Source organism: Phoca vitulina, unplaced genomic scaffold (assembly GCF_004348235.1).
Source record: "Phoca vitulina isolate PV1807 unplaced genomic scaffold, GSC_HSeal_1.0 scaffold23, whole genome shotgun sequence".
Lineage (NCBI taxonomy): Eukaryota > Metazoa > Chordata > Mammalia > Carnivora > Phocidae > Phoca > Phoca vitulina.
This window is the reverse complement of record NW_022589726.1, coordinates 17,438,199-17,450,383: the sequence shown is the minus strand read 5'-3', so window position 1 is coordinate 17,450,383 and position 12,185 is coordinate 17,438,199. Positions and strand designations below refer to the sequence as shown.

The 12,185-nt window shown below is 51.5% G+C and overlaps 1 protein-coding gene across 1 annotated transcript; it reads left to right on the top strand.

The window, feature by feature from the left end:
* Window positions 1-3,705: 3,705 nt before the first annotated feature.
* On the top strand, window positions 3,706-10,832 carry HOXC13 (homeobox C13). Its single transcript, XM_032421143.1, has 2 exons — window positions 3,706-4,438; window positions 10,576-10,832. The coding sequence occupies exons 1-2, from the start codon at window positions 3,706-3,708 to the stop codon at window positions 10,830-10,832; spliced, it is 990 nt and encodes a 329-aa protein (XP_032277034.1).
* Window positions 10,833-12,185: the final 1,353 nt, after the last annotated feature.

Below are 12,185 nucleotides of genomic sequence, written 5' to 3'. Positions count from 1 at the left end.
GCTGCCTCTTCATTTTCTTAGTATTCTCCTGGGGGATGTGTAGGTAGATAGGATGAGTATGTAAATCAAGTGTGTATACAGAGAGATAAACAGACCAGCAGAGATCTTTACTTGCATATAGAGGATGTCCGCAGAGAGCTGGGTGTCTTCATGGACACACTGGGTGGTGTCCACAAGGCCATGTGCTGGAACAGTGTGCATGCAGCCTGCACACGGCCCCAAGTCCACAGGCCAGGAGCGAACACACACACACACACACACACACACACACACACACACACACAGTGAGAACCCACACTGAGTATCTCCTTTGTATGTTGGACACTTAGAAAAGAAGAATTTCAGAGTTGAACTTAGCCTGGAACTCAGTCCCTAGAGGAAACTAAGGACAGAGCCCCAGCCGTTCCAAGTGTCCCTTTGAGAAAGGAGCCCAGAGCAGAGCCCGGTCTTCCCGATGGGGCTGAGGGGCTATTTTCCATTTTCCTTTGATAAAATGAAATGCTGCGTCTTCACTCCCACACCAGCAGCTCAGCTAGAGACCGAGGAGTCACATTCCCTTTCCTTTCTCTTAGGATTTCCTCCAAACTTCCTCGCAGTCAAGCTCCAGCGCCCCATCGGCGACGCCGCCAGGCGAGGTGTGGCGGTGCGGTGGGGGGGGCGAGCGCGGGCCACGGGTTTCGGCGGCTTTCTAGGGCGGGATGGTCTCGGAGATGTAATTACTACGTTTCCAGTGGTGCATATTCTCCTGGAGTGTTTAATTTGGTTTTATTTGTGTCTCAGCCAGATCCACATTTTTTCGGGGAGGAGAGAGAAGCGACCCCAGGCTTAAAGTTAATTAACCAAGCAGGCTTTACTTTCCGCCGCCCGTGCGCCCGAAGGCTCTTGCGCTGCCGCCTCCCTCCCCGCTCCCGGAGCGCCCCCGTCGCGGAGCCGATTTCAGGCGCGGAATGTCTTGGGGAGCCCAGCGAAAGAACCGGGAATCATTCAGAGTATGCGGTCACGTCTCCAGATGCTTTTAACTCCCTTAGCCCTGAACTTTCCCCTTCTCCAGGCTTCCCACACCCCCAAGTCTCTTGGGGGGCCTACATCTTCGCTGGCTGGTCTTCTTGATGGAGACTTTGGTTCTCTCTCTTCTCGTTGCTAAATTTTGGCCGCATCGTGCCCCTAATAAATGGAATTGTAAAATTGCCGGGTTAATTAAATCTATATCTCATTGCAATAGGAATAGTTAATGTCCTTACATAAACCTGGAAAAGAACATACTATTAATTTTATTTATTGCTGGGCCGCCCTGCACCCGGATCCTTCCCGCCGTTCTGCCCCCTACTCCCAAAGGCTGGGGGAAGCGTGTCTTTGGGTCCGGGTCCGCGGAAGACGCGTCTGGCGTTGGGCTAGAGCATTCCTGGACTGGGGAGGGAACCCCAGGAATGCGGTGGGCGGTTCAGGCCCTTTGTTTCTCCCGGCGGCCCCACAGAGCCCGGTCCACGTAGCCCTGCGTTCTCCACGCAGACCCAGCACTTCACAGTGGGAGAAGCCAGGGCTTCGGCACCCCCTCTACACCTGCGGCTGGAAAACCTCAGCCCTCCTCACTACCTACCCCACCAGCCAGGCAGCAGGCAGAGGGGGGCCAAGGTCACACGACCCAGTCTAGACTGGCCAGCCCCTGTTTGCTCCCCTTGTTCTACCTTGACCTTGGACTCTGAGGCAGGGAAGCCAGTTTCCTAGCCAAAAGCCATCTCCCAGCAAGCCCCCACCTTCCCCGGGCTCATCTCTTCTCCCTCCACCACCATCATCGCCCTCAACACACTTTGAAGCTAAGCCGGTTTATGTTTTGTATTTTCTTCCTACTGCCAGCCCAGCCCAAAGCCTGCTTTCAGACTCTGAGGTGGCCCTTCCGGATGAACATCACACTGATAAAGATTACTCATTTTTTATCCTAACTCACTGACACCAGGGCGCTCTCCATCGTCAAATACTACCCTCCCCATACAGGGAGAAGGGACATGGCCATGGGGCTGCATCTCAGTACAGACTTGGCATTTGCTCTCAGGTTTGAGGGATCCAGTGGGTCCGGACTAGCCTGGGGCTACTGCATGGCCACCCCCTGCGAGCCGTCTGGACAGGAGCACCCAGCATTTAAAATCTGGGGCAGTGGCAGGAAAGAGGGAGATGCTGCAGCCCCTCTCCCCCCCCCCTTTTTCTCTCTCTCTCTCTCTCTCTTTATTACCTCACTGGGCATAGGAAACCCAAGTCTGGAGATTGGTAAGGAAGAGGGGGACTTTTTCAAAAATCAGTAAATTGGTGTTAATTTTCTCTTTGACATATGGGGCAATTTTAAGGCATGCAGACACTCCACACTAAAAGGGAGTGACCCCAAGAAAGCCGTGGAAGCCTAAATTAGAGAACTGTGTTGATCCTGGCTCTGCCCCTGGGCCCTCTTAGGCCCGCTCAGCCCAGGCTGCAGAGGGCGGAGGCGGCCCACCAGGCTTAGGTCGGTCCTTCTGGGGTCTTACAGAGTTGCGCCTGGGAAAGGTCCCTCCAAAGGGGCAGATCGGCCGACTCTCGTTCCACGTTTCCTTTTGTACACCGATCTGAGAGCGCTTGCTCTTGTTCACATCAAGGGCTTTTTAGCTTTCCTAGACCGAATTCTTCCCCCACCTCCTGCCCGTTTCTTTGAAAATCTCACTCTGAGGCTTTTCATTTCTATTGTACATTGAAATATCAGTCTATCCTATTGCCCTCATTTCCCTCCTTTTATTCTTTCTCCATTTTCACTGAGAGCATCACTCCACCCCCTCCGTGTAGTGATGTGTGTGTGTGTGTGTGTGTGTGCGCGCGTCTTTTGGGGCTATCACATCCTCTCAGCCCTCTCTGCTCTGCGGTGGAGGTGGAGGAGCCGAAAGGGTCCCTCTCAGACAACTGGGGCTTTGGAGAAAGTGGCTGAAAGTCGGAAATGGAAATGCAATCCCGGCATCAAAGTCTCTCGGTGCGCGGCTTCGGGTTCTTTCCATCCGCGAGTTCTAGGGGATTATGCCAGGGCCAGAACCAGGGCTCCCCACGCCTTGCCCGCACGCTTCCTCCTGCTTTCTAGTTTATTTATTTAAAAAAATCCAGTTTCTCCCCCACCCTTGGCCCCAACCCCAACCCAGTAACAGCGATCGTTTTTTGGCCAAGGATCAGTCTCCCCCATAGCCAATCTAAACCTAAACCTAGAGGGAGGCGCCCAGGAACAGTCCTAGTCTCTCCAGACCCCTTTGCGTCGGCCAAATTCAGCCTCCCCCTCCTCCCTCTCCCTCCCTCGGGCCTGCCAGGGGGGCGTTGCCCTGTTCCTTTAAATCTCCCAGCTCCCTCCTCTTCGCCCCTCCTGAGAGCCAATCATCAGAGACCTGTTTCCTTTTGCCCCGCCCCACCGCAAGGGGTGGGAACCCCAGGAGACCGGGCCCCAGAATCACGTGCGTTGGCAGCGTCACGTGGGCTCGGGAGGGGTGCCGAGGGGAGCCGGGCGGGAGACGCCGGATTTCTTAATGAAGTGTCCCCGCATGCGTAGAGGGTATGTAGGGAGGGAGGTGGAAGCACCAGGAGGAGGAGGGGAGGAGAGAAGAGGGAAGGGAGGAGGGATGGGGGAGGGGAAAAGGGAGCGAGGTGTCTCCCTAGCTCGCTGCCTCTGGCAAGTGGAGTTTTTAAAAAGCTCGAGCAGATCATGTCATGACGACTTCGCTGCTCTTGCATCCGCGCTGGCCGGAGAGCCTTATGTACGTCTATGAGGACAGCGCGGCGGAGAGCGGCAGCGGAGGCGGCGGCGGGGGAGGCGGCGGCGCGGGCGGCGCGGGGGGCGGCTGCAGCGGAGCGAGCCCCGGCAAAGCCCCCAGCATGGACGGGCTGGGCAGCAGCTGCCCGGCCAGCCACTGCCGCGACCTGCTTCCACACCCCGTGCTGGGCCGCCCGCCGGCTCCCCTGGGCGCCCCACAGGGCGCCGTCTACACGGACATCCCGGCCCCGGAGGCGGCGCGCCAGTGCGCCCCGCCGCCGGCGCCCCCCACCTCGTCCAGCGCCACCCTGGGCTACGGCTACCCGTTCGGTGGCAGCTACTACGGCTGCCGCCTGTCGCACAACGTGAACCTGCAGCAAAAGCCTTGCGCCTACCACCCGGGCGATAAATACCCGGAGCCGTCGGGCGCCCTGCCCGGTGACGACCTGTCCTCCAGGGCCAAGGAGTTCGCCTTCTACCCCAGCTTCGCCAGCTCGTACCAGGCGATGCCCGGCTACCTGGACGTGTCGGTGGTGCCTGGGATCAGCGGGCACCCGGAGCCGCGTCACGACGCGCTCATCCCCGTCGAAGGCTACCAGCATTGGGCTCTCTCCAACGGCTGGGACAGTCAGGTGTATTGCTCCAAGGAGCAGTCGCAGTCCGCCCACCTCTGGAAGTCTCCCTTTCCAGGTAAGGAAGGGGCCCGAGCGCCGCCGCCGCCGCCGCCGCCGCCGCAGCAGCAGCAGCCAGGGACCCCTCCCCGCCCTGCCTGCCCCGGGGCTCCGCGCCTCAGCCACCCCCGCCGTCTGGCCCCGGCGCGCCGGCTCTGCTGGGCTGCCGATGGAGCCTGCCGGGCGAGCTGCGCTGAGGAATGCGCTGGGGAAGAAATCTGCTCCGACACGTTCCCCGGAGCTGCCCGGCCGAGAGTGAAGCAATCACAGGCGCCCGAGCGCCGGGCCGCCGGCTCGGCTCGAGTCGGGAGCTCGCCTCCTCCTCCCCCAGCCCGCTCCAGTCTCACGCGCGGCTCTTGGCCCCCGAAGCCCGCTTCCAGCCAGGAATGGGGGTGGGGTGGGCCTTGGGTGCCTTGGAATCCGAAACCACCAGGACAAAACCCTCAACCCACCGGATAATTGAGGGAAAAAATAAGAACTATCTTGCCTGAATTTTCAAGATCGTTCAAGCACTAGATAGGTTTTTATGTTTGTTTTTGTTTTTTGAATAGGGGTCTAATTTGCCGGGTCCAAAGAAATGCAGAATATTTTCTTTTCTTGATTTATTTTAAGAATTCGGCCACGAATTTCCTGATCGTTAAAGGAGCAGAACTAAAAATCTCTGGAGAGGATGTGGCGAGAAGGGAGTTTGCATCCCTCTCCTGGGATATAAAATTTTCTTTGCCTCTCTGGTATCCTGAGCTCAAATCCTGTGGGTGTTCCCACTGCCAACTCCCCCAGATGTCGGGGAGAAAGAGAGTTTTCTATGCCTCAAACACAGAAGAAGGGGAATGAGGATGAGAAGTGAGGGACTGAAGACCTGTTCTGGATACATCTGGGATCCAGGCCCAGGCTAGGGACCCCTAAGTCTTTGCCTGTGTATGGGAGGGGGGGGCAGAATTCACCGATGTCCTTTTCCAACTGAGGCTATTTCTGAACCAGAGGGGATCCTGAAATCCCCATCATTCCCCATGGGAGAAGGATCAGTCCTAGGTTTGTCAAAATCACATCAGGAGCTTTGGATTCAGCACAGCGCTGAGAAATTATGAAAGCCTGAGTCTGCTCTGGCTGTAAGCAGACCTCGGTGGCAGAGGGCTGACTGGCTCCATTCTAATGCCTACAGGAATGGAGGGGGGGCATGGAAGCCACAGATGTCTCCCCATACTATCCAGAGGGCCCCCCAGCTCTACATGTGAGCCCAGGGACATTTTCACTGGGAATTAGAGCTCTGAAGACCTCCTAAGGGTGGGCCTGAAATTCCTCTGCATCCGGGATTGGGGCAAGGGCAGATAGTGAAAAAAATCACTGAATGATGTTAGAAAGTGTAGAAGATAACATTCTTGCAAATAGGAGATTACTTAGTATAACACAACTAAATATCCGGGTGGGACCCACACTAGGCACCCCATTTCTGGCTGCCAGAAGATTCCAGGATGATAGAATTATAGTACATGGTATCATGTATTACCTGTTCTGAATTGGCAATAATATTTTTATGTAATATAATTTATGTTATCAACTACCTAATATGAAACAGGTGATAATACATTTCTAGCAGATAGACAATTCACATGTAAGTGTACAGTAATGTACTATAGACAGATGGCCCTTTAATTCACCATCTCATCCAAACGGAAAACTCCTTAGGAGACAGGGGTCCAGCAGGAATTCCTGGAACAGGGGGAGCTGGTAGGCCATGCTAAGGGGCCGAAAGGAAGGGGAGCAGATGCCCACCTCACCCACTGTGGGCAGAGACATGGGTCTAGAGCAATGGGCAATGGGTTTAGTGTGGAGAGGTGAAGAGAAGGAGCTGCTTTGGCATCCCTGTGAATGCGTGTAGAGTGAGGTGGCAGTGAAGGATTGGAGAGAAGCTCAGAAATATCTGAGCAAAATAAACATCTTAAAGATTCCCAGAAAAAAAAAAAAACCTGCTAAAAATAAACACTTTTTGATCATAGCCTCCTAGAGAAAAATATCTTTGAAATAAAAAAAAAATACAGCCCAATTGAGGTTTAATACACTTGCAAATTATGGCATGGAAATGGATATAAAACCCACTACGTCTCAGCAGCGATATGCTCACACACTCCCCGTGTGGAAACAGAATCAGGCTGGTGTATCTCAGTGAGTGCAGATGTCCAGGCAAAAAGCAGATGAAAAAGAAATTATCTTCAGACACCCTGCATCTTTCTACCCACACAGAGATCTTTTAGAAGTAGTGAGATTTCCAGATAACTCTGTCTATGCACTTGTGGTTTGTTCGGCAGCATCTGGGCATAAACACTACTGTCTCTCTTTAGCGCCTCTGGCTCTGAGAAACCTCGCTATGGCGGTCTGGGCTGGTGTGGGCTATGGAGGCAATTGTTCAGAAAGATCCAGATAATTAGGGCCAAGATGTGTTGTGGCTTCTTCCCCCAATTATACAGACCCTTGTTTCATTGCTCCTTTTTTTTTTTTTTCCTTCCTATGATGAGTGTAGGTACTTTTTTTTTTTTTTAATACAGAGAGACAAAAATTCTAAGAGAGAATCAGTAGAAATTCTAAGAATCAGAGCATGGGGGTGGGGGGGTGGGCAGGGAGAGACAGAGTCAGGATTGGGGGAGAGCAATAGAATGAAATAGTGGGTTCTTTGGGCCATACTGGAAGTCCCTACTGACAAGCCTTTGGATTATGGTTGAGAAGAGCAGCTAGGATTTCTAGCTGGACAAAGTCCTCTTCAGAATGCAGAGCCCTGTTGTAGGAGTGGGTGGTCAAGAGCAAGTGGGTAGTGGGAACCTGTGCACAGGACCCCAAGAGAAGGCTACAGCTGATCATTGATCTGGTTTTTTTTCACTTCTCAAAGGTGTCTATTAGGTCCCCAGGTATGAAGTGGTTTGTGTGTGTATGTGCTCTGGAGGGATGTTAGGGAAGGCTTGATTGTAAAATTAATAACTCAGTCCCCTACTTACTTTAGGCAGTATAGACACCACTCGAGGTCTGAGCTTCCAGATGTTTCTGTATCCATAGATCCCAATTCCTTTTCAGGCAAGACAGCAGACAGTGAAAGGGGGCTTTTTTGAGAAGGCAAGACTAAAGGTATTTTCCCAAGGGGCCAAAACAACCAACATTTTGGTCAGATCCATTAAAAACTTTGGCAAATCAATCCTTGGCATCCTATAGAGAAAAATAGCCAGTTTAGACCAGGTATCTGCTTTTTAAAACCAATTTTTAAGGATTGTGTTGATTAAACCTCATTGGAAATTTAGAGTTGGTGTTTAGAGGATCCAAAATTGGGTAGGTAACTGTGAGCATTTCCAGAAAGTGAAATAAAAAGTCAGGGACAATTAGCTGGTTAATTCAGGAACCAAAACCCACTTTATCTCATTTTGCTCTCCAAGGAAAAGGAGGTATTTTGTACCAGATAGCCTATTTCCATTTTAGAACTTACTGTCTCATTATGTTGAGTCAGAAAAATCTTGGTTTAAAATCTGGCTCTGCCACTTAGGTTATTTTACCCACTCTGAGCTTCAGAATCCTCATCTTGTAAATTGGGTTTAATAAAATAAGCCTGAAAAAATGTTCTGAGGATTTAAATTAAAAAAACAAAACAAAACAAAAAAACACCAAATACCTCATGGTGTCACTACTTACCCTCTTTGTTTTACTCTTGTCCTGGAATCATCAATCTCCTGAATCATAGCTATGTCTGTAAGAGTAAAACAAAGTTGAGAACTGAGAGATTTTTTAAAAATTATCTTGTACAAAAAATTCTTTTTACCCTAAAGGATCTTCTCTGCTAAAGTGAAGCTGTTTTGTTTTTCAGATTTTTAAAAAAAAACCTTGACCTATTCCTACACAGGCAGAGAAAAGTGACAAGTCCAACAATTTTCCTGAGAAATTGTCATGAAGACAGCCAAACCAGGCCATTGGGACCCCCTCTTTCACATATTCTTCCTGAGCACTTTATTTCCTACTGGCATTTGATTGTGACCTCTTCTCTTTCCGGCCTGTAGAGACAAGTATTCCTGGGTGAGAGCAGACCCAATGGGAATGGTGTAGGGAAGGTGTTTTATGAGGGTGGGGTGAGAACAAGCATTTCAGGAAGAGCTTTATGTCTGCATTCTGGACTGCCTCTCTACTTCCAAAGGGCAGTAAGAATGAAGGGGGAACCCCAAATATTCAGTCCTCATCATTAGCTTCTGCCTGAAGAAGTCTAACAATTACATTTTTAAAAATTGAGGGGTGAATTATTCAGATGATCTCCCTAATACCCCACTTTCCCCTTGAAAGTGTTGCAATGATCTTTTTATTAACAGAGGTGAGGGTGGAATGGAAGGGGGGATATAAGTGACATATATTGTTCTTAGTTCCTGTGAAATTCACAGACTTAAAGAAATTTACCTAGTAGTGGTTGGAATAACAAGGTATTTAGGGTGGCTAGGGTTCCTGTATGCGATGGAGACAGTTTCTCTCAGCTTTGGAGGAATGGAGAGGAGAGGGGGTTGGAGCAGAATTTGCTCTCTTTTGGTGAGAGGACACTTGGGGTGGGGGGCAAGGAGAGGCACTGAATTCTTTTTGTAGAAGACTTATGTCAACAGCTGGTTTTAACCCAAGAAGGGCTCTCCTAGTGCCTCCTTTGGTGGGCAGACCCTGGGGCATGGACTCTACCTCCAGGGGCCTGATTCCCTACATCTCCCATCCAGGACCTCTCAACTTGGATGCTGTTAAGTGGCTCACAACATTGGACATCTAGAGCGATTGGCTCCCCAGCAGGCTGGCTTCACCTGGACACTTTTCTTCTCTATCTGTTGGTACAGGTCTCAGATTCCTAGGGCAGAGGCAGTGACCAAAGGCATGAGGCCCCACTCAGTGGTTGGTTCCCACTGAAGCTCTCTCCCTTCCTGCCATTCCCTCCCTCAAACTGACAACAGAACGCCTTCCCCTGATAATGGGGCACAGTTTATGCTAATGGATGCCCAAGTGATCTAACTGCAGGAAGGAGGAATTTTCCTGAATACTTGCAATCCTCTAGGCCCTCAGACCAGGGTGAAATTTGTAGGGACCCTTTTAAGGGTACAGGATTTTACTAACAAATGCGGTGCAGAGCTATATTGGAGCCTGAGGCAAAAGGAAAAATCAGTACTACTGGTCCCGTGTTTATTTTAAAATTTGTTATTCTATCATGGGGTTTTTTTGCATTCATTTAGATTTTTTATTTTTTTAATTTTTTTATTTTTTAAAGATTTTATTTATTTGCAAGAGAGAGAATGAGAGACAGCATGAGAGGCAGAAGGGTCAGAGGGAGAAGCAGACTCCCTGCTGAGCAGGGAGCCCGATGTGGGACTCGATCCTGGGACTCCAGGATCATGACCTGAGCCGAAGGCAGTCGCTTAACCAACTGGAGCCACCCAGGCGCCCTCATTTAGATTTTTTAAACATTGCATTAAAATATTACTTACCTCGATTCCCAAGTTGTTGGCTCCCCCCTCTTTAAAAGTTTTCACCAGGGGCACCTGGGTGGCTCAGTCGTTAAGCGTCTGCCTTCGGCTCAGGTCATGATCCCAGGGTCCTGGGATCGAACCCCGCATCCGGCTCCCTGCTCCGCGGGAGGCCCGCTTTTCCCTCTCCCCCTCCCCCTGCTTTTGTTCCCTCTCTCACTGTGTCTCTCTCTGTCAAATAAATAAATAAAATCTTTTTTTTTTTAAGATTTTATTTATTTATTTGACAGAGAGAATGACAGCGAGAGAGGGAACACAAGCCGGGGGAGTGGGAGAGGGAGAAGCAGGCTCCCCGCGGAGCAGGGAGCCCGATGCGGGGCTCGATCCCAGGACCCTGGGATCATGACCTGAGTTGAAGGCACACGCTCAATGACTGAGCCACCCAAGCGCCCCAATAAATAAAATCTTAGGGAAAAAAAAAAAAGTTTTCACCAGAGGCAACACATCAGCGGCCTCACCTTAGTCGTGGCCTTGCTAATAGCAGGCGCAAAGAATTAGGGGGGCAATTTGTCTGTCCCCTTCGAGTCCCTGCCGGCACCTTGAGCCTACTCAGTGGTGCAGCCCGGGGCGCACAGCCCGGTTGGTCCAGGGTCCAGGCACACGACTCACTTCCTGCCGCCTGGCTTCTTTCTCCCCCCAGACGTGGTTCCCCTACAGCCCGAGGTGAGCAGCTACCGGCGCGGGCGCAAGAAACGCGTGCCCTACACCAAGGTGCAGCTGAAGGAGCTAGAGAAGGAGTACGCTGCCAGCAAGTTCATCACCAAAGAGAAGCGCCGGCGCATCTCTGCCACCACGAACCTCTCCGAGCGCCAGGTCACCATCTGGTTCCAGAACCGACGGGTCAAAGAGAAGAAGGTGGTCAGCAAATCAAAAGCGCCTCATCTCCACTCCACCTGACCGCCCATCCGGCCACCCGCCCCGTCTATTTATGTCGCCGCTTTGTACCATTACCGAACCCAACGAAGGACGCTTCGCCTGGTGCAGACGAATATTTAATGTTAACAAGAAAGAGTGACTGTGCCGCGGGAGGCAGAGAGGATCAGAGGGCGCGCTCTGCAGCCCCCTACTCCCCACCCCATCCTCAACTCCCACCCCTGTGCAGATGGGACCTACCAGGCCTCAGCAGCTTTGGAGGTGGGTCTGGGTGGGCTGCGGGAGGAAGGCCGACGGCCTCCACTCCCTTTTGCCTTCATCCTTCGCCTTGCTAGAAAGCTGAGAGGCAGGGGGCGAAGAGCCCGATCATTCCAACCAAAGCAGGGTTGGGGAGCCCCAAATGACCCCATTCTTGCCTCATCCTTTGCCCAGGCAGGTTGATGACCCTCCTGAGGGTGGGGCCTCGGTGCAGGACCTGGTGAGCTCACACTATCCTTCCAGTTCCTCCTCCTGTTCCCTGTCCCTCCCGCGCTCCTTAGTTAGGCAAGATTTCCCAGGTAAGGTTTTCTGTGCATATTTTAAAAGTCGCGTTAATATTAATGATAATTGTTAGGGATCTGGCATCGTGATTGGAGTACAGACAGCGCATAGGTTTTCTTTCTTTCCTGTTTCAACAAAAGCTGGAATTGGTGGAGGAGCTGCCTACCCCCACCTCAACCAGGAAACTGAATTTCTGCGGAGCCGACTTTGCCCCCGCTGTCTCCTCTGTTCTGCTCCCTCAGTCAACATGCAGAAATCCAAGGAGGATGGAAACTCCAACCACACTGCTAAATATGTCTCTCTCTCTCTCTCTCTCCCTCTCTCTCTTTCCCTCCCTCCCTCCCTCCCTCTCTCTACTGGGGATGAGGCCAGGCACAGAAGCAGAACATTTTTCTAAGGAAAGGACAAACTTCTCTTCCAAGGGGATGGAGAGTGGGTCCCCCAGCAGAGCCCCTCTCCAGTTGCTTCTCCGTGGAGGCAGTCACTGAGGAGAGCGCCTCACACTTTCACTTTTACTGATTGTCCAGAGGGAAGCAGTTTTCTTCCAGGAGGCCGAAATAACCAGCCCCCAATTAACCAGCTAATGTAGATGCTGCCTAACTATCCCTCCTCAAAGGCCAACTTGCTGCTGAGGGGGGAGGTCCCTCACCCTCTCCCTTCCCACTGGTGCATTACAAAACAGTGTTCTTTTGAAATGTTCATCAGAAATAGGCTTTTTTAAAATGTTGTGTATCTGTATATAGTGTTGTGACGTCTGAATGACAATGTACTGAATGCAAAAAGAAAAAAACCCACAAACCTGTTTTTAAAATAAAATCTTTTTTTTTTTTTTGCCTT